The sequence below is a fragment of the Epinephelus moara genome, chromosome 16, assembly GCF_006386435.1.
Source record: "Epinephelus moara isolate mb chromosome 16, YSFRI_EMoa_1.0, whole genome shotgun sequence".
Taxonomy (NCBI): domain Eukaryota; kingdom Metazoa; phylum Chordata; class Actinopteri; order Perciformes; family Serranidae; genus Epinephelus; species Epinephelus moara.
In genome coordinates this window covers 40,256,086-40,279,292 of record NC_065521.1, presented here as the reverse complement: position 1 = coordinate 40,279,292, position 23,207 = coordinate 40,256,086, and the positions used below count along the sequence as shown (strand labels likewise).

General features: G+C 40.6%; 1 protein-coding gene across 4 annotated transcripts in view; it reads right to left on the bottom strand.

Annotated features, from left to right (window-relative positions):
• acap3a (ArfGAP with coiled-coil, ankyrin repeat and PH domains 3a) overlaps window positions 1–23,207 on the bottom strand; it is a 113,093-nt gene that overhangs the window by 20,558 nt on the left and 69,328 nt on the right. For all 4 annotated transcript variants that reach the window (XM_050064833.1, XM_050064832.1, XM_050064834.1 and 1 more), the window contains exons 5-11: window positions 17,634–17,692; window positions 17,117–17,300; window positions 13,493–13,537; window positions 13,312–13,407; window positions 12,682–12,756; window positions 9,393–9,404; window positions 2,606–2,718 (exon numbers count right to left, since the gene is read on the bottom strand). In XM_050064833.1, the coding sequence (XP_049920790.1) occupies window positions 2,606–2,718; window positions 9,393–9,404; window positions 12,682–12,756; window positions 13,312–13,407; window positions 13,493–13,537; window positions 17,117–17,300; window positions 17,634–17,692 (584 nt within the window). The remainder of the gene's footprint in view (window positions 1–2,605; window positions 2,719–9,392; window positions 9,405–12,681; window positions 12,757–13,311; window positions 13,408–13,492; window positions 13,538–17,116; window positions 17,301–17,633; window positions 17,693–23,207) is intronic.

Here is a 23,207-nt window from a genome sequence, read left to right as displayed (position 1 = left end):
TAAAATTCTATGTCTATATCATTATATCATATTCTATACCATGCTATCATTTCCATTTCTATAATAACAAATTTCATACAATGGTATTATCACTGTATAGGGAGAGTTTTTAGCCCCCAACTCGTCAACAGGAAGTATATTACACCACCAAAACTAACTAACTAACTAACTACCTAGCCCATGGATGTACAGGCAGCTATCACTGAATTACTTTCATATTGAAGCAAACTTAAATTTTAAATTGTATCAGGTAGAATGCAGATTCACAAAAACTCACAGTCTTGGTACTACTGGATCTAAGCGCCGCCTTTGATACAGTAGACCACCACATTTTATTAAACAGACTCAGAAACCTGGTGGGCCTCTCTGGTACTGTTTTTAACTGGTTCAGCTCTTATCTCACAGATCGTTGTTTCTTTGTAAGTATGGATACATGTTCCTCCAGAAAGCATGAAATTAGGTGTGGGGTGCCCCAGGGGTCAATTTTAGGTCCACTTCTTTTTAATCTATATATGCTTCCCCTTGGGGACGTCATCAGGAGGCACGGAATCAGCTTTCATAGTTATGCTGATGATACGCAACTGTACATCACCGTGTCTCCTGATGACGCAGGGCCAATTGATGCCCTTTTAAACTGTATTTTAGATATCAAGTCATGGATGGCAGTGAATTTCCTACAGCTCAACCAGGACAAAACAGAGGTTTTAATTATTGGTCCTGAAGGCAAGAGAGAGAAACTTTTACCAAAACTACAAGATTTTAAACCTTCACAATGTGTAAAGAACCTGGGCGTCATTTTTGACTCTGAGCTTAGTTTCATTCCACACATAAAAAATGTAACAAAGATAGGTTTTTATCATCTTAAGAATATAGCCAGAGTCCGCCCGTCTCTCAGGCTCTGGCTCTCAGGAGGGGCAGGTTTTCAGTATGTATGTAATATTTTTGTTGTATGTTTTTATTCTGTATAGCACTTTGTGCTGCATTTTCAATGCATGAAAAGTGCTATACAAATAAAGTTTGATTTGATTTGATAAAAACGTGATTATTCTCAAGGAAGATCTGGATGCACAAGGAGCGCATTTTTTTCTACGATTTCTATGCAGATTTATTGGTGTTTATTTGAATTCATATCTGAAATAGAGACATCCTCAAGAAGTGTAGGTCAGCCTGAATCTATGAATGTGTGCATCATGTGTCTGTGTTCAGATTTCACTGAGTTATGACTCAGGGAACAAGTGCAATTTTTGACGCAGAAACGCAAAACAAAACCCATTTAGTATGGGTATGTAAAACAAACAAAATGCTACTAACAAAGTTTTACTTAATCATGCATACCTTTACCCAGATACTTAAACTTATATGTATAAAATTCACTTAAATAGTCATGGTGTCTACAGGTCTCACTTATATTTAAAGCTTTTTAAGACCTTTTTAAAGATGATTTTTAACCAAATTTAATTCAGATTTTTGCACAAATAATATCTTTCTTATTCAAGCATTGCAGGTATGTATAAACGTCAGCATGTGGTCCTGTGCAGAGGTAGGTTTTATGCAGAAATATGGTTATTAGAGAGTGTGAGGTTAACCTACATTTTGCAGGTAAGACAGGTAAGCACACTGTATTCAGTTCAGGTTAAGGTTTAAAAAATTTGTAACATCAGAAATGTGGACTTATAAACCGGAGAGCTTGACTCATTTTGACAAAAAGAAATTTAAAATATGAATAAATAAAATGAGATAAAAATGTTTCAGCCAATTCAGACCTCACAAATTCAAATTCAAGACTACTGAATGACTTTTATTTTTGTTGTTTTATATCTAACATGAAATCATGGTTATAATCATGTACCCATCACACATGAACTCAAACACTTGCTCTAACATTACGAAATATTGCTATATCTTAATGTTGAAGTTGTATTGTTGTTGTTGCGATGACTTGATGTTGTATTGTCTTGCGGTTGTTACTGCTAACACAGTTGTGTCATGAATATGTTCTATTTTGTAACTGTGTTTTTTATATAGTAGTGTCTTTTAGCAGAGACATTATTCTCTGTTTCCTGCCCCGGGACTTCAGATTAAAATGAGCTTGTAGCTAACTCTGGTGCAGCTAAGTAGCGGTGCACTGTTTCTGTTGAATAAATAAAAATAAATAAATAAATAAAATCAGATTTAAAACATTTTAAGTCTTTAGAGCGCTGTAATGTATATTGTTTTTAGCTTTTTTCAAAAATGTCTCCATATTTTTTTAATTTAGCATATTTCAAATCAATAAAGTCTTATTTTTCTATATTAATGAAAAAAATAAAAATAAAATAAAATTGGATTTAAGACATTTTAAGACATTTTAACACCCTGATAATTTAGCTTTTTCCACAAACATCTCCCTAATTCTTCAATTTTACATATTTATTATTTAAGTCAGTAAGGTCTTATTTTATTTTATATTGTGTAAATGAGAAAGTTTCCCCCTTATTTTAGAGTTGCTAACTCTATATAACCTTATCCAACTTACATGGTACATTACAACATTATGCAATTCATTCACTGTCTACACTAAGTGATATACTACAGTAGATAGAGAGATTTTTGCCATCTCAGTTACCTGTTCCAGGTCTTAAAGGCGTTGCTGGCCCTCTTGAACAAGTAGCCCTCCATCACCACACCATTAGGAGCATCTACGTTGAACTCCACTTTCGAGTCGTCGTACGAAAAGTCCTGAAAGCAACCAGAAAGAGACACATAAGACCCCAAATTAACCCTGACTGTCATACTAAAATGTTAACACACCAGCTGATTGTTGACTGGAAGTTGGTCTAACCTTTTAATAACAAGAAATAAAACCCTTTCCTGCAGTAAAGCGCTGCATGCGTGCTGTTCCTGGAATACCAGTAGCATTGGATGTGCACTGTACTGTACATACAGTCCATTAACAAACCAAATCATCATACACTGTGCGGCCATGTAGAAACATTCACGTGTTAGCCCATGTATGCATGGGAGCTGCATGCCATCTCCCTGCATGGCACACTGGGGCATTTCATAACTCAACAGATGTGAGAGTGTGACGCACATCATTACATAAACACAGTGTGATTCAATTGGAAATTAGCCTCCAACGTTTTCATGACTTATAACATGTAACACTTTAATGCCAAACAACAGGAAGTGGCACACAGGTATCAGAGCTTAGAGTCACTCCTAAATTGAAGGGTTTTCGGTGATCATGTGAAGGAAGTGGAGTGTGACACAGAACGTCTAATGAGCTACATTTAAGAGGTAATATAATATCCAGTACGGACAGAACATTAACTTATCTAAAATTGAATTTCACCATCACATGCATGCAGCCCTGAGAAAAGAGTCAATTTAGGCTGCATGCTCAAAATGCAGACACGTATCAGACGTAAAAAATACAAAACGAGCACCCGAGAATATCTGAAAGTGTCTGCCGGGGTGACCCAAATAAAAACCGATCTTCATTCACTCTCTTGTTTCGTAACAGGGTGTGTGTACATGCAGCAGCTCCCAGCACTCCATTAACTACTTATTGCATGTCTGAATAATAGAACGACTCGCTGCTCTCTCCACTGTATCATCATTTCGACTTGTATACATACAAAAAAGGGGGGTGAATTCCAGCACACGTCGGAGGAACTTGTTTTAGCTTCGTGAAGCATTGAGTTTATATTGCTGTGCTAAAGTCACAATCAAAAGGCGGAAAAACCCTTAAAATGAGACAAAAGATTCATTCATTTTGACTATAAAAGACTGGATGAGTAATGTAACTAAATAATTAAGACACAGGAGGCAATAAAGAGTCTTAAACTCATCACCAAACTGGTAATATCTTCATAACCTTTAAAAATTTTGCAGGAATTCAACCTCTTTTCCCACATTCTACTATGCGCCTATCCACCAGTGTGCATTAGATAACGCTTATTTAACATGCACGCGTACGTCATTGAGCATTACATCTGGGACCGGCACACATTTTCAGATTTTAATGAGAGCCTGAGTGAAAGTAGGGAGTCAGACACAAAGAGAGTAAAGTGACAGAAAGTGACAGTGATATTTAAGTTACAGCAGGACAGCTACTCTTGCTGTACAACAGCTCCATATCTCTCCAAATAAGCACAACGTCAGAGATAACCATTGCTTAAATAAGGATAAATACTTTGAAAACCAAATGAGAACATGCGCTACAGTAACAAACAGCCAACGTGATGCGAATCAACCCACCACACTGTGATCCCACCGGCAAAAGATCTTCATTTTCAGACGTTTGGTACGCTCCAGCAACATCAAAAAGCACAAAATATGATGAAAAATCTCTCAGAGCTGAAGCATGTCTGTCCTCACTCTCTCACAGCGCAGCATCGTGTCGCAGCAGCAGCAGAGCGCTGAGTAATTCCAGCACTGACATGTGTGTCCTCCGCTACAGCCACCTGCCTGCCGTCCTGTGAGCCTCAGGATTAGGACTAATTACCATACAGCTGCCAGTGTAGCCGAGGCAGAGCACTGGACTACGCTACCCTGTACTGTAGCTGCTGCTCTTGACCCAAAGACTGCCAGGCTGCTTTGACACTTTGGTGTCTGCTTCAGTTTTACAACTCCCTAAACACACCTCCCTCTCTGCAGAAGGTGGGAGTTTCAGCCCTCTGTTGACCCAGAGGGAATCTATCTGGCAGGCCGCCCAGTTCACCAAACAAATACAACTCAGGACTCGATTTACCACCGACACTTAACTCTCTACTGCAACCCCTGCAAACACACACATCTGCAAGAGGTGGATGCATCTTACCTTCAGCTGTCAGATCCCTCTCGTTTTTGGATACAACATCCCAAACACGGGAGGCAACACTGAAACAAGATGTGCACTGGGTGGAACTCTGCAATCTCTCAAGCCTACAACAAAGACCATCTATTTTTAATGATGCAACGTCACACAGACAGAAACCGAACATCTGTGAATTATTCAACAAGCTGGGAAAGAGACTTCCAAATGTTTGGAAGCAAGTAAAGCAAGTTGTTGTGTGTGTGTGTGTGTGTGTGAAGCAGCAGAAACACAGGACGATGCAGACGACATGTCCTGATGCTTCATCCACCTGCTGCTGCTGGTGCTGGTGCTCCACGTACGTTGACCTAAAGGCTATCGCCACGGAGCGCCAAATGGAGCCCAGTTGGTCGCGCTGATTACTCAGCCTGCTCTCTTGTGTTTATTTATCTTCTGCAGAATCCTTCTGTGTCTCGTTATCACTACGAGCTCTCGCTACAAGCTTTCATCTGTCACAGACCGGCTTTACGCCTTCACCCCCAACATACCTGCCTGACATCTGCTTAGCCGTCTTTGACTAATCCTCAACAGACCTGGGCGACCTCAAGCTACAAAAACCGACCACCTCACCACAAGACACTGATCATAAGAGACAATAACCAGTCCACAGTCTTCTGTAATGCATTCATTGTGCCAGTGTGAAGGAAAGTTGCCACAGATAAACAGCAAACAGCCCAAACTGTGACTGCGATCAGACAGGCTCAAGTTAATGCTTAAATTAAATAATGAGATTGAGCAGCGGTCCTCGGGAGCACATGTTAACACAGATCAAGGCTACTTAAGCTCCTGATGGTCGTAAGAAAACTTTCATTCTGACACAGTTGTCTCTAATAAGGATCTGTGAATCCCCTAATGAGTTGAGTTTAAGTGCATCAGGGATAATTAAAAAAGCACTCGAGACGTGACGTTTGCCCCAGGGCTGAAACATCATGTGTTAGAGGTTCTGTGTGTGACACTCATTTGCTGTGTAAAGATATGGTGGAGAAACGGCGTCCTGAGCAGAGCATGAAGTCACGTTCATTCTGTGTGTTGTAGTAGCTGATATTCTGTCCATATGTAATACCTATAGAGATGTGCCACTCAGCAGCTTTGCGTGCTCTCACAGTGTACGTGGAGTGAACAGTGGTGTAACAGAGAATGCTTCTGGAGTAGAAGCATTATTTTAAAGGGGATATTGGTCATCAAAATATGCTCCTCAAGTTCTTTAAGTACACCTTCACTGCTTTGTAGTCATTCAAAAGGGAAGCTTGATTCTGCCATCGCTTTGGCCAATTTGACTTTGATTTACGCTTTGGTAGCATTTTTCAACATTGCCACATAAACTGACAGACCACTGTTTGGGCTGCATGTGCATGATAGTGCATGTGTTGGTTAAAGTGGGATTTATAGTTGTGCGGCGGACCGTACGCCCCAGCCTACATATGTCACGTTTGCCGTTGTGAGCATTTATACTTGTGCGGTGGTTTGTCTGTATCACTCTGCAGTTACACCTCCAAAACACTGGTTTAGTTGATTCAAAAACACACATTAAAAACACATTAAATGCACATTAAACATGGCTTAATAGAGACAAATTCAAACACAAGTTCACAAGTCAGCTTCACTATAACTCGCAGCATTCACAGACAAACACTTGTCTTTATCTGGACACATTTTACCCACAAATACAACATGCTAATGTTATTAGCACAAGCCTATGGCGTTTTCTATTGTATAAATTAGCCTAGCAGCTAGCAGACTTTTCCTCAACTCATATGAAGCCAGGGACAACAGCAACATTTAACAAAGGTAACGTTACAAAATTCGGCTATGTGCGCTTTGTTAGCATTTTTCAACAAGGCAGCATAAACTGACAGACCACCATTTTGGCTGCATGTGCATGTTAGTGCATGTGTGTATCCCACTGTCTTGCTCATCGCTGCCGCTTTGCACTGCGCTCGTGCAACAGTTACCACTGAATGTCGACAGTGTAGCCCCCACCCTCTGGTTCCGCCCTGGTTAACACAGTTAGCTCTGTCAGTTTTTACTAATTTCTTGCATATTTTTGGGAGTTTTTTCATTGCTTATTCCCTTCTTCTCAATGTTTTTGACAGAAACCAAGCCAACCTTCTCGGGTTTCAAAGGGTTTCAAAAGGTTAATGAATACATGTGTTAGGACCTATATTTGTCCGCACAGCCAGTGCTGCACCCTCCTGAATAATGAGAATACCTAAACACAGAGAGGCGTAACAACTTCTCAGGCAGCATTTGCTTCTCCACAGGGAATTTCATGGGAAGTTTTAGAACAAATGGCTGCATAAATATCATTTTTTGGACTGCTATCACATAATTTTATGAGGGCTGCAATGATTAGTCAATGGACAAAAAAATTACCCCACAAGTATTTTGATAATGGATAAATCACTCCAGTCATTTTGAAACAAAAAAGCCAAATATTTGCTGTTTTCATCCACTGACATGTGAATTAATGCTTCTGATATGACATTAAACTAAATATCTTTGGCAGTTTTGGAGTGTTGGCTGAATATAATTAGTAATTTGAATACACCTCTTTGGGTTTGTTGTAATTACAATGAGAATTTTTCACTATTTTACAGACAAAATCATGAATCAGTTCATCAATGATAAAAACAGTTGTCAGATGCAGCCCTTAATCTCATTAAATCTGTGTATGTTTTGCTGTATGCTCTGCAGCCTGAAGCAGAGTGCTGCTGTCTATCATAAAAAGCACCACACAGACAAAAATATCCAACCGTTTTTTCTCTGTGACATCTATCTGGAGTTTCAGGCAGTAAAAATAAATCCAGTGACGCACACGGGTGGCAGCATGTAGGGCTGCGCTGGTGATGTGAGCGTAGAAATATAGAACAGCAGGAGGAGCCGGCTGCCTTTGGACAGGACTTCTCCATTAAATCTACCGTTAAATATGAATGGCTCTGGCATTTAGATGCTTTTCGCTGCAGTGTGCGCCCGGCCAGCAGTACTGACAGTTGGAGCACTTTAACTCTCTTTCTGCTCGCCTCTTTCCTTTTTTTTCTCTGCTTGTACCCAGTAAAGTAAAGGCTGCCCCTTTGCCCTGTGTAAGTTTACACAAGCCAGCTTATTGCACATGCTCGATGTGACGAGGAAGAAAAGAAACAGGGTAAAGAGAATAACAAACTAGGCCATGCTGTTCTGAGAAGAACACAAAATACAAGGATGTTCTACATTTCTGTGCATGAATAAATCGTATATCTCAAATCTTTTATGTAATATTTTAGGGTCAGAAAGAGTACATCTTGTGCATATAGAATGTAAACAGCAACAGCATTAAAACATACTTCCGGTACAAAAGTAAAAGTAGTCATTTTGCAGAAAGGCCCATTTCAGAACAACTCAGAATCCAACAGCCAATCTGGATTCAACCTAAGGTGCCTTGGCAGTGTAACTTGTTAACACTGCGATCATCTGCTGCTGGTTTATTGGAGGTTCCAGCAACAGCCGGACGAAGATCAGGGATGCAGCCAAAGCTATGGAACACACTTACCTGTAGATATCAGGGAAGCTAGCTCGCTAAATATTTTACTCTTCCTCCCTGCTGTATTATTACACTTGTCTTAATTCAGGAAAAGCTGCTAACAAAGTTCCGCTAATTAAGTGATAAACACATTTCATTTCCTGTAGATTCTTCACAGTAAAAGTCCCCTGTTACTTTGTTACGTAAAAACTTTTATTGTGAAGCAGCAAAATAAGGAAATGTTGAGTTTTCGAGCAGCAACTTCACACAACTTCTACTACGGCGGATAGCAAACATGAAATAGTAAAATAAAGCAGATATCTAAAGTAAAAACAGGACGCAGGAGAGAAACTAAAATCCAAACTACAGAGATTCAGTTAGAAGCTACAGACGTACAGAGAGCTGAACACAGAGACTTTTAAAAAACGGCTTTCTCTCTGGTCTTCTGCAGACAGAGGGGAGGAGAGTCTCACAACGCACATAGCTTGTTAGGGGGTTTGGCGAGACGTGACCATTACCACCTTAAGGGCGGGCGGCCCGGCTTCGGCGCAGCTTGGCCTGGCACGGTGCATCTAAACTGATAATGGACATGCAAATTGGCGCCACATGGCTCGACTCAGTGCGGCCAAAAGTAAAGGTGGAAAAGGCCCATAAACCCATACTAATGTATCATAATTCACTGGTTGATTTACGTTCTCTGTAGAAGTATAAACTAACATAAAACGGAAATACTCAAGTACAAGGTTACAGTACTTGAGTAAATGTGCTTCTACCACTGACAATAGGTGATGTAACAGACAGTCTCTATACAGGTCGCTCAGACTGAGCTCTGCGTTTCTAATTGTTTTGTATAAATGATTCAGGATGCTCCTCAGCTTGCCCTCGAGGCTTCTGAAGTCTGACTGCAGTTTGAAGGAAACTTCAAAGGGCTTTGTTAATGTCCCGCGCTAACACTGTGAGCTACACTGCTCCCTCCCCTCGCTGTGACACACTCAACCAAAGATGTGTGTGAAGGGAAAACGAAAACACAGACGGGAGAACAAATGAAGGAGTACTCACCTGCATGAGGGTCTGAGAGGAGATGGAGGCATTGGGATCACATGTGGAGAAGGAAAGAAAACACAGCGTTAGAACCACCAGACTGGTTTAGGTGGGGATAATACAGTAATCTTACAGTTTCAAAGCACCTCTGATTGTCCTCCTTACTGGTCGTCCTGCAGTGAAGCTACCCACAGAAAACCATCACCACCACCACCACCACCACAGTGTTTTCATGCCCTGCAGATTTTAATGTAGCTTTGACTCCCTGACCTTGTTTATTTACTACTACAGTACTCGCCCCTCGGTGATGGATGCTGCATGGAGCTTAGTGTCTAACAGCTCTGGCGAAAACAGATCAATAACTGGCCCCACATGTGACCCAGCCCTTCCCCGTGGCTCTAACCACAGCGCCTGGAGGGAGAGCGCTGACCGGAGCTGTCTGACAGATGGTCACTGATCCCGGGGTACAGAGGAGCCAGACGAGGGCCCGCTGCAAATAAGGCTTTATGAATTATTAAATAAATCAGTAGGATTCATCCTCTGGGGACCACGACTGTCTGTAAGAAAATCATATCAATCCAATTAATAGTTTTCAAGATATTTCAGTCTGGACCAAAGTGGTGACAGACTGACGCCATCCATAGGGCGACGCCATCAGTGAGGCCAGTCCCTCCAGTCAGCACTTTACTGGACTAAGAGCACATTCAGACTGCTGCTCCGACATCAGCACAAACACAAGCTAATGTGCTGACCATCTACAGCAGACAACAGTGGGATTAATATCTCTTAAAAACACTTAATTCCACCTGATTTTAATGCTTAAATCAGCGCCTGGACGTTGTTAGGGGGATTAATCAAACACTTCACAGCTGCCCGCGTCTAATCCCTCCCCAGTCACAACAGATGCACTGGGCCAAGTGGCAGACTGGATCCTGGAGGTGAGATGTGAGCACATTAACGCCCTGATGGATTCTCAGAGCAGACAAAAGACAGTAAGGGTCAAAAACCTGTCTTTGTGTAGAACTTCAAACCGTCCAGACTGTCCAGATCCTTTACTCACAGGGAAATACAGGCGACAAACAAACATGAAAGAGTTTGTGCTCTTGAGTCCAGAGTTTTTGAAGAAGTAGTGTCAGATGTGTGGCCGTGATAAACACTAACATCTCAAAGGGAAAACTCAAAAAGAGGCTCCATACAAGTTGACTGAAACCGAAGAGCGCTCTCCACTCTTTTGACATTTTGCCGAAGAGTTAAAACTCAAGGACCACTCGTAGTATGAGAACAACTTTTGATATTAAACACATTTAACAATAAAAGGGATGGTGCAGTAATTTGCATTGTCGCCTCACAGCAAGAGGGCTCCTGGTTTGAGTTTGCATGTTCTCCCCGTGTCAGCGTGGGTTTTCTCCAGGTGCTCCAGCTTCCTCCTACAGTCCAAAGACATGCAGGTTGATTGGTGACTCGGTTATGCGGTTAAGCGGTTATGGAAACTGAGTGAAGGGATAACGATGAAAGGGTAACTTAGGTATTTTTCCACCTGAACCCTTTTTTCCCATGTTTTTGTGTCTAAACATCTCATGGAGACAACTATTTTTGAAACTGGTACAATATTGAGAGGTCGCTGCAGCTGGCAGTAGTGAAACAGGCTGCAATGTGCCTGTTTTTGCCACTGACAAGCTCGGATCATTATTATGAGTGACTGAAAACACTATGGACAGGACCTCACAGAGAAATGAAACATTTTTCTTTACCAGTCGGTTGATGAGGTCGGTTTGTTATTGTGACCAAGCATTGCTAACGAGAAGTCTGAAAACATTACTGAGAGTTGGAGAGAAAAGTGCCAGAAAGAGTTTGTTATGTTGGAGTACAGATAGTGTGTCTTCCTCTTCTCACTGTTTCGCTGGTGTCGGCTGCAGCGCTCTCTCTCAATACTGGACCAGTTTCAAAACTTCGTGTTGCCACGAATCACTTTGACCGAAAACATAGGAGAAGAGGGTCCAAAGTTTCCCTTTAACTAAGTTGTTCTGCATTCTGCTAAGCGATACTGGAGTTTTATTTCTTCCAATTTTTCCCCATCGCCGTACATGTTAAAAGTAGGTGATGTTGTACTGGAAATCCCTACTCTTCTTCAAAGAAAATACTGAAGCCATATCAGCATTCTCTGTTTAAATCTAAGCCCTTTTAAGACCTTTAAAACACCACAAAAAAAATACAATATATTACCCATTTCAAACCGGCAACAGTGCAAAAGTACGATGGAAAACCAGTTGGAACAATATGGCCCTAAAATTATTTATTATTTATTGCTATTTTTTCTCAGTATGTAAAAGGTTTTTTTGGCAAAAATCTTCACTCGCACATTTTGAGTCGATGAGCTTCCTAACTACTGTAGTCACCTGTGTGACCATGTTTGCTGCAGATTTGATGTCGCTGCCCGAAACACCACTAAAAAGGAATGAACAGCTTCCTGTCACAAAATCCACTGACGCAACAATCCCACTTTTAGTTTATGGGTGTGCAACAGCTGCAACAGTGTAGTGCTATTTATCAGCCTGGATAGTTTTGGTGTGAGTTGCCGACTGTTGGAGATATCGGCCGTAGAGATGTCTGCCTTCTCTCCAAAATAATGTACTGTAACTAGATGGCACTCAGCTTGTGGTGCTCAAAATGCCAATAAATAAATAAATAAATAAAATCAACATATAGGAACTATTTTCTTTCTACCAAACTACACCTGCCAACCGTATCACTCCGCAGAAGGAAGTGTGCATCTACTCATGAACAAGAGGCTCTGACTCGTAACAGCGCAAGATATAAACATTAATGGTGTTTTTCTCGGCTGAGCTGTAACATTAGCTAGCTCTGTGGTGCTAGGTCAGCTAGCAGTAGATGAACGCTTCCTTCTGTGCAGTGATACAGTTGGCGGGTGTAATTTGGCAGCAAGAAAATAGTTCCTACATGAAACTGCTCACAACAAGCTCTGTGGATTATCTTGAGTAACCAGGTCATGATTTCTGTAAAGAGACATTGCTGTTGAGTTTTTCAAATATAGTTTTTTACTGCTCTGAGCACCACAAGCTGAGTGACATCTATTTCTATTACATTTGAGAAAAGGCAGACATCTCTAGGGTCGATATCTCAACATTTGGTAACGCACACTGATAAACAGCACTACAGGTAAGAGGAGAGGTATATATTCTTGATTTTAGGGTGCACTGTCCCTTTAAGAACTGCAGATAATTTGCATATTTTGGTATAAATTTCCGACAATTTTTATTTGGTTGATCCAAAGCAAACAGGAACTCACCCTCTGCTGAATGGTCGCATGTTTATGCTCCATTTCCCTCTTCTCCATGGCCGAATCAATCACCAGCTGATCCAGCTGACAGTCCATTCACAGAAAGAAAAACAAGTTCAGTGTTTCTATTCAGCCAAACTTAGATCCTGTGTCACTCTCCATTATGTAGTGAGGTAATTCTGACATATATAGCAGCAGTAAAGACACAGTCAGAGAGGTGACGGGTGATTCAGAGAAGCTGACTGTAACAGTTTTCACTTGCAAACACAGGCTAAGCCTCCAATGACACGTTAGGTCAGAGTTTGGTAATGAAGCATCGATTCTCCTGTGGCAGACGACCTGCTGTGACAAACAGCTCCCTCCACAATAACACGTGTATCCAACAGTTAAAATATGGGCTTGAACTGTAACTGAGCCTTTTACTGCATGTGGAGAGGAAGCTTTATACTCGCTTCAATGCACCCGAAATCAAATTTTAAAAAATCCAACGTATGAATGAACAAGTGGAAATTCACATGGTAGGATTACATAACTGCCTCGTCGATCGTTCAAATGAGGATCAAACTGGTTCACATCCAGACGGAGCGCCTGGGGATGTGACACAGATCAGCTGAGTGGTGATGAGGATGCTTTGCTCACCTCAGCAGCCAGTTTCTTCATGTACGGGTCGATCTCATCCAGCAGGTTGTAGCCCTGCTGGAACAGCGAGTACTGGGCGTGCATGAAGGACAGCATCTGGGTGGGACAGAGGACAGCTGTCTTTGTATGTGAAATATAACCTAAAGACAAAGCAGGTGTTTGTGTGTCTGTGTTGACTTACAGCATCTAGGATCTCGAATTTCTTCTTGGCCTGGAGGACATTAATCTGCAGAGAGAGACACAATATTTTAATGTAAATAACAAATTAGACTATCTGCGGTATTGATTATTGTTTTGATGGTTTCCTCAACAATACACCACATTTAACACCAACAGGCCACTGATATAACTCCATCTAGTGGACAATACTTTACTTTTCTTACTGTAACACCATCAACATTAAAAGACAAGCCCTGCACTTACGTACAAATCTGAGGTACCTGTAATTGAGCCTTTTTTTTTAAATGCCACTTTCTACTCCTCTACAAGTATGATGCAAATATCGTACTTCTTTTAAAACTCATTTTTTATTTTAACTTCTATACAAGCTACACAGTTTTTACAGCTCACATAGTGCATAGTACTTTGATCAATGCACAAAGTTTTGAGCTGCCGTAACATTCACCCAGGTTTAAGACAAGTAGAGTCTTAAAAAATAGAGTAAAGATAGAGTGCATATGTGATTTGTTCTGTCTCATACAGTTCCCATATTTTTTTAATCCAGATGTCGTACGTTGGAGGTTCAGGATTCAACCATCTTACTGTGATACATTCAATTACACCCTTCAGGGATTGCTCCGAGGAGAATCACCTTTGATCTTTGGGGGTATTTTGACGGAACACTGCTCTCAGAGTGTCTAACACATCCTTCCAAAACCTTTTGCACCCATTTTGTAGTAAAAACGCCTAAAATGACATACCCAAATCAAAATGATTGTAGCTTCTGAGCTGCTCTGAATACATGCATGCATTAGGTTTTTCCAGAAAGAAAACTCCCTGAGGTTTCTTGTGAAAGTGTCAGAAACACTCTCGGTGATACAGAGACAGAGTAATGGGCATTTGAAGTCAGTAAAAAATTGAAGATTTTGGTCCGCCTAAAACAAAAAATGTGTTTCAGGATGAATAACTGTCTGTGGCTTCATCTGAGCGGGTAAATGACACTGTGGGGCTGTAGGCACACTATCAATGAACACTTGTTTCAAATTTGAAGGAGAAAGCACAAAGTATGACCATTCTAGAGTGAATTTTCCATGAAAAGATCCAGGCGGAGCTCCAAATGACAAGTCGGTCTCTCGGCTTCAAAACAGTACTATCAGTGATCGAACAACACTCAGCCAGCTTCAAACATTGTACCGTATTGATATCAGGCATGATTGTGATAGCTGATGTTGTTTTTGACACAGGAACACCATAAAACATCACCAGAATAAAGCCATATGAAACGTGAAAGTTATGATCCCACTTTGTAGACGGCGTATCTCATCTCGTAATCCTGTAACTTTTCCCATCGAAAAACGGCATGACATGACTTGATACCGCTCATTGCGATTTTTGACTATGTGCGTTTAGGCTGCTCTGGTGCGAAATACACAAGAAATAAAAGAAAAACGAAGTTTTATTTGAAAAGCCGAGAGCTTCCTGAACCCGGCAATACCAAACATCATATGGTTTAATGACGTAGTGCGCCTGGGAGATACCATTTAACAGAGGAGGAGGGGAGCGAGGACGTCAGTGTCCTCGTGGAGTTAGTGAGGATAACTTAATGACTTTGAAAATACAGCTCTATTTGGTCAAATTGTACAACAACATTAGAGTGACAAAATGATCACAGTACCCTGAAACCCTGTCAGCCTGCTGAGGGTTAATGACGCACACTTGTTAGCCTGTTCCAATGTGTGTTCACTGAATGCTAGGAAGGACTCTCGCCTTGCCTCTGCAGGATCCTTCCTTGGGAGGACTCATCCTACCAAGGAAGGATTCTTGACTTTGAGGAAACACCCAGTGAGTGGGGCGGAGCTGTACGGAGAGTGTCAGAGATAACAATATAAACCATATTGTCTAAATCTAGTTGTTATGTCTCCCAGCCCTATTTGAAACCATTTTTTATTAACCAAAACGTACTTGAAAGGCAGCTAAGAGGTTTCGCACTCCACACTCTGCATTACTGTTATGGAACATAATTAGGAGGCCTAGGTGTACGGTTAAGGTGAGGTGTGTAGTGGCGTTCCCGGATCGGCGGATTTTGTCTCCAGATTTCTGAATGTCTGTCGGAATCTTCTGCTGAAATGTGGCATGGCCGTCTGTCGGCGTCTCCAGCAGCCAGCTTCGACTCCAATCAACCACTGCTTTTTCAGGTGTGTGAGCTCCTAGGAAGGGGAGTTACCCAATACCCCAAGTGGAACATCAGCCTCTCCCTGCTTCCTAACTCCACCCCTAACCGTACACCTAGGCCTCCTAATTATGTGCCATAACAATTACGAACATTCCACATTTTCCAACAAAACATGACAACAACTCAGTTAATAAAACCGGAACACTGCCAAACCATGCCAGTTTTACGACATGTCATCTTTGTGCTCCTCTCCACATCGCTACCTGTGGAGCGAACAGACCAATGTGTTTGTTGTTGTTTTTTTAAAGACCAGTGGCTAACAGATGCTTGTTCAGACCAAAGATCTGCAACGAGACGAAACCGTTTTAGGACGCAGCACAGCGGTGTGGACTGTCCGGTCTGAGCTCGACTCAAGATGGCTGATGGTGTCAGCTGCAGCTCAGCTGGTCAAATTTCCAGCGGCTGGTTTTAGAACGTTAAGCACGTCAGCTTTAACAGCCAATGGGCTTGTAGTGAAGTTCACGGGTTGCTGCGGCAGGTGCTCTGTGCACTCAGCCCTCTGTTTCCATCCTCACGGCGTGCCGGTGTCGGACGGTAGGTCGCTGCTGCGGCAGGTGCTGCTCGTTGTGTGTGCTCATGCATTTGACTGGGATGAGGTGACATTTCTGGTGCCAACTAGCAATGGTAGCAATGTTTAATCCGCTAGTCGACCAATCGTGCACATCACTAGCTTTTACATTGATGCATCAGTAATAATAATCTAATGATACAATAAATAACGGCTACATTCTCCTGATTTTATTAACATACTTTCACTTGAGTATACTGGTAGTCATGAAAAGGATCTGATTACTTCCTCCACCAACAATAAAGGCAACAAAACACACTCTCATACACAAACAGAGTCCCTGTGGCTTTGTACATCTTAACCGATGCAAACCTAAATACCATTTTGTGCTACATTTAAGAGGTCACTCGCACATATAGCGCGTCTCCCTACAGCTTTGACCTTTTCCGCCTTGAGACACTTTCAATTAAGACTCAAAAGGGTAACGTGTCTGAGAGCAGTGAGAGAAAGCTGCCAGCAAACAGAGTGAAGAATGGAAAAGAGGGCACGGCCATCACAGCGATCACACTGAATCAGTCTCTTTGTTGCCCCGCGGGCCGCCGTGGGCAGGAGGTTACAACTTGTGGGCAAAATAAACTGCACGCTGCATATGAAGAGAGGGGAGGATGTGTCACAGAGGAGGAAGGACGGATGCAGACGTCGCTGGAGGCTGAAAACGTCACGGTCATTGTGACTGGAATGTGAATATGTTACAGTGTCGTCTGAAGAGATTCAAAGAGCGTCCAAATGTACACACACTGTTACAATGACTCTTTACAGTGGGATCAATATTCTCCAATCTCCATTTAGAATTAATAAATAAATGTAGGAAGCAAACATATTCTCAAACGAGTCATTTTTCTAACCTGTAGTACGTAGTCCAGGGCGAGGTGTCGGAAGCACTTGCGAGTGATGCTGAGTGTGCCGGCGGCTTCCTCCACCTCATGAGGTTTGTTCCTCGGCGCCTGAGCGTTCTTCACCTGCGCTATCTCCATGTCCTCTCGCACCCTGTCGAAGTGCTTCTTGGTCTCCTTGAACTTGCGAACATCCCTGTCGGACACAAAATTAAAGTGAGACATGAGTAACTTTAAACAAACTCCAGCCCAGCTCAGGAGAAAGCAGCATCACAGATCTCTGGGTATTCACAGAGTCAGCGTGAGGTCACAGATGACCTACTTCTGCTGCACGGTGCATGATACGTCTGTGACAACCTGCAGAGGGTTGTTCTGTGTTTAATATTTAAAAACTCCAAAAAGGTTTTTGGGGGCAACAAGGGTGCGTCTGCTCTTTAAAGACTGTTTCTACCTGTGTTGAATCTTTTATACATCTTAAAGTTCTGCAGGGACACCTGACTGAAGTGTGGTGAGCTGAGGGTTTACTCACTCTTTCACAAAGTTGTGCAACTGCTGCTTCACAGAGCGCTGAGCCTGATCGAACAGGATCTGAAACAGATGGAAAGAAGAGGTTAGTGGTTCTTGATTCTTCGTACACCTGGAGTTAAAAAGCATGGCCAAAATGTTCAAACTACTGCTGATGTAGAGCTGTTATTACTGTGTCACTAACCAGTCGAAGAATTGGTTTCAATATCAAAACTAGTGCTGAAATGATTAGTCACTTACTCAGTGTGTCAATCAATGGCAAATTCGATGTAAACTGATTTGATAACAGATTAATAGACAGATTTAATGCAAGTGATTTATCAAATATGACCTGTGCCAGCTTCTCAGTGCTGCTTTTTTTTGTCTTATTGGATAGAAAACTAAATCTCAATAGGGTGACTTTTGGTCTGAAAAATAAATAAATAAATAAATAAATAAATAAATAAATAAATAAATAAATAAATAACAGTAATACATACATAAAAAATAAAAAAAAAAAATAAAAAAAAAAAAATGAAAAAATAAAATAAAGTAAAATAAAGTGATATAAAATAAGATAAAACAAAATAAAATAATAAAATAAAATAAGATAAAATAAATTAGATAAAATAACAATAAAATAAGATAAAATTAAAATAAGATAAAATAAGATAAAATAAAATACAATAAAGTAAAATAAAATAAAGTAAAATAAAATGAAATAAAATAAAATAAGATAAAATAAAAAATAAATTAAAATAAAATAATATAAGACAAAATAAAATAAAGTAAAATAAAGTGAATAAAATAAAATAAAATAAAAATAAATTAAATAAGTTAAAATAAAATAAGATAAGAAAATAAAATAAAACAAGCAAATTGAAGACGTAGTCTTTGGTTGTAGGAAGTTATGATGGGGCATTTTTCACAATTTTCTGACATTTTATAGAGGAAAAAAATCATATATTAATTGTGAAAATAACTGCAGATTTACAAAAATGAAAATAATTTTATGAATAATTAATTCATAATTAAAATTAGCTGACAACTCTGTAATAATTCGTCTCCTCCATGCTGATGAAAACAGCCATGGACCTGTAGCTGATGAATTTGTAGGTTGGTGTGACAATGCATTTCTTCATCTAAATGTACAAAAAACTAAGGACGTGTATTGATGTCAGGCATTAACCCTCAACCTCTCAAAAAAAACATCATTAAGGAACAGGTGGTTGACTCTGTGGAAAACCAGCAATTCATGTCCCTCAGTGGGGAACATGATACTGAGGCCTTTATCACCAACATCACACATGCAGTCCATTTGAGTCCTGATCTGTTAAAAAACACATCCTGGGGTTTCTAGTGATGTAACACACACGTGAGGGAGTGACCTGCTGAACATATCTTTTGTCTTTTCAAATGGCAGCGAACATGTTTATGGCACGAAGGAAATTTAGTGATCATATTTATAAAGAGATATTGTTTCTGTTCCTCATGATGATGATTATGATCTTTTATGAGAGTCTTAACTATATTATATTAGTTTTTGGAAGTGTATGTTCATTTTAAGCCGTTCAAAGTACACATTTTAACCCATGTCCTCTTTCGGGGACAGTGGGACCTGCTTCTTTTCATTTTCCATACTTCAGGAAACAGCACTGAGGCCACTGAGTCAGAAAAGATTTTGTTAAAAATTATTGAGGAAAAGTCAGACGTGGATTATTTGTCTTATAAACACACATGCGTGCACTCACACTACGTATAACCAGGTGAAAGCATGCACAATACCTTTAATAATACATGTAAATGTCATGTAATTTTCTTTTTTTTTTTTTATTTTACATTTACAATTACATTTCTGAAACATTATGTAAGAAAAAAAAAATCAGGTCCCGAGAGGATACATATCTTGGGGCTCTAGTGGATAACAAATTGAATTTTAATGCCGCACTGGCATTGTGCAAAAAAGCCCAGTCACGTCTGTCTTGCCTAAAGAAACTGTCTCAGTTTCATGTTGACCAGTCTCTTATGATCCTATTTTACAGATCTTATATCGAGTCTGTCCTGACGTACTCTCTTCTCTGCTGGTTCAGGAATCTCAACATCAAGTCCAAAAATGCACTATGTAGTATAATGAAAACAAGTAGCGAGATCTTGGGAGCTCAGCAGAGTGCGTTATCTGTCCTGTTTCACAAACAGATAGGAAGGAAGTCTAAAGCCATCCTTTCCGACAGCTCCCACCCCTTCATTTCCGGGTTTCAGTTTTTGCCTTGTGGCTCTCGGCTCAGATTCCCCCTGTTAAGAGTAACAGGTATAAGAACTGCTTCATCCCTACTGACATTTCTTTTTAAAATGCCTCCCCTGATTGTTATTTATGTGCATTTGTTTGTGTTTTTACTTGCTGTACAACCAATTGCCGTCCAGAGATAAAATAAAGTTGAAGTTGAAACCAAATTAAAACCACTACAGTTTAAATCTACACAGAATACATAATAAAACCACATTTATTTGATCGCTGTGGTTAGTAGTCGCTTTTTAAATTCCTGTTTCACATAAGAGAAACATGTAAGATACAGACGAATCGCAAGAACAAAATGTTGGCATTGTATGCTTCTGCAAACCATGAATATGTTACATTTGTATGTTTCATATATATCATATTTTTGTCTCAAAAGTGGCGTAGTATATGAGCTGAGTTGGTCATCAGGAGGTGGAGGGGATTGTGGATGGTCTGACAGCTCGGTGAGACGCCTGCCAAGCTGCAGACCACTGTTTGAGACTAACAAACAACAAAACAAGTTGTGTTTTAGTGACTCGTTACTGTTTTTTCAGTGTTTTCTTCGGGTCCAAATGTTGGCGTTTGTAGCCAACTGTTGGCGGGGACAGTGGCACGAAAAGCAGTTGTGTTTTACTGGGACATTGCTGCTTTTCCTGCAGGGATTGTGCCCCCAAAAGTGGGTATTTAAGCCAAAACATGATCTTTTCCTAATCATAACTAAGTGATTTTGTGCGTAAACCAAACCACACATTAGCCACAGCGTTGTTGAAACACAAAACTTCAATGTACAGGCTACGTAATAAAACTTTTTCTGGCGATTGGGTTGTGCGATAATAAAATAATAACTATAATAATAACTTTACTTGTATAGCACAGCTCATACAGCAAGTGCAACTCAAAGTGCTTTACCTAATGAAATGAAAAAATACACATAAAAGACAGAGTCAATAAAATTCAATCACACACACGCTGAAACTACAAATTTCGGAGGGAAAACACACTGTGCTCCAGTCAAAACACCTACAGTGTATTTCTCACCAACAGAGGGCGACAACGCACAGCTTTTCCCACATGATGCACGCACACGATGCGAATCAGCCTTTAAAGCCTGCTGGAATGAATGGTGGAGGAATGTCACTCTAACTCAAGCTGCACCGCTCCAACACAATAACACCCTGCCCTCTTTTAGGTGTTTTACATCCAAGATCCCTCCTCCTCTGTTTCACCCTCTGAGCACATCCTCTGTGATCGCTCCTGCCATGCTGCTGCTGCTGCTGCCGCTGCTGCTAAATAGGTCACTCGGGCAGAGAGGGAGGGAGGAAGTGAGTGTGAGGGAGGAGAGGAGGCTTTTTGGTACAATGTGACACTGCAGAGTCTGCATCCAATGCAGGGTGCAAACCCACTCAGACAAATTGTCAGCACATGTGCTATCATCACCACAACTGAGCAGCGAGATGGGCTAAAGGGTTTGCGTCCTCATCCTGCCTGAATAATTGGATATACAACTGTGTGTGTGGATTAGAAGATTTGCAAGGCCCTATAAAACTAAGATTATGGGCGTTTTAACTCGGGGATTACAGGCGCTGATGATGAGTAAGACACTTTCTCTATAGATGCCACCGTAGGCTGTACAGAGGGAGCCACTAAGGGACTGTTCTTTACTTATCAGAGGAGGGTTTTTTTATTTTGACCCTACCAAAAAGGTAAAAACATGTTTCCTTGAGCCTCCCTGAGTGACTGGAGGACAATGCATGACATAAATAACCATTATTAAAAAATATTTACACTAAATGTAGGTACAGGAGCCAATGCAACGAGCAAACAGCACGGGAGTTAGCATCCAAACAAACTGTTAATTTCTTCTGTTGCGTTCAAACCAGGTGCAAATAAATCAATATGCGCAGGTGAATTACATGTGAAGTCAATGTAAAGATGCGATTAGGCGCAAATTCCCATCCGATGGCCCGATGGACATGATGGATGTGACGCAAATGACGTGAAATAAGCGAATAGCGCAATTTCGTGTCATACGCTTATTTACGAAAGTTGAAAAATCTGAACTTCAGTGACAGATTTGCGCTGCGATAGCCAATTAACATTGAGATCCTCCAGGGACATATGACGCCAAAGACATACCAGTGGAAGTTAATTCATCCATTCAGCGATTTCACTTGCGTATGACGCAGTTATACATGCGTGTAAAGCGAGTCAATGCAAAATATTCTAGTCTTTAATCTTGCACTAGTAATGCGACACAAACACAACATTAAGCGAAATGTCCGCCCTCCTTCCAATTTGCAGCACTACAGAAGCTGTGTGTGCACTTCTGCAAAATATGGGTGCCCACCAGCTACTCGTCATTGGTCTTACCACACAAAATCTCAAAATCTAATAAGCCTACACATCCCACATGCTCCCACATGCATGCACAGAAAAACACACACAGACCTGCATAACAGCGCGCACACAGCTGGCATTAGCAACATGTGCACCATGGCCGTTTTGCCAAATAAATAATGAATCACGGTAACTTGGCATGGCGGACGTTATTAGGTAAATACTTACACCTCATTGTTCAAAAGTAACAAGTTAAAGGTTAAAAAGTAATACCTGTAGTTGGAAAAAAAGGCTTGGTTTTTCACTGTTGTCATGCATGTTTGTTTTTTTTACAGGAGCTGATGCAAATTTATGTTCTGGCAAAACAGTTTAAATGCGACATGAGAATTTTGATGTAATATCACTATTTTAAGCTCAGATTTCCTGTCGGAAGGGTGATGTGTTCAAGGACTGTCATAAACGTGAAAACCCAACAATAATTTCTGTTTTTACTAGGGATGGGTATCATTAAGATTTTATCGATACTACTACCCTAACAGATACTCTTACTGGTACTTTGTCATTTCTAAATAATTGGTTTTTAGAAAATGTATTCATTTTTAAAAAGAATAAATTCAGAGAATGATTAGTGAATATTTTAAATATAACAAAATTTTGTTTCTAGAGCAGCAGTAATTTTTACAACCACAAAGTCAAATAAATAAAAAAAATAAATAATATTTCTGACATCAAAATACTGAATAAAGTTTAGTATTTATCAGTCACTGTATCAATCATTCCTCCTGTTCTCTGTCCTTTCCCCCCTTTTTGCTGATGTGCGTGCAGGTACCGTTAGCACAGGTAGAGAGAGGAGGGGCTATTTGTCTCAGTCATCAGCTCAGTTAAAAAGTATTACCAAGTTTTAAGATAGGCAGCAAATTAAGCAAAACGCTTAGACTACACACAGACGGGTGTCATTTTAGCTTATCTGGAACAAGCTTATCAATA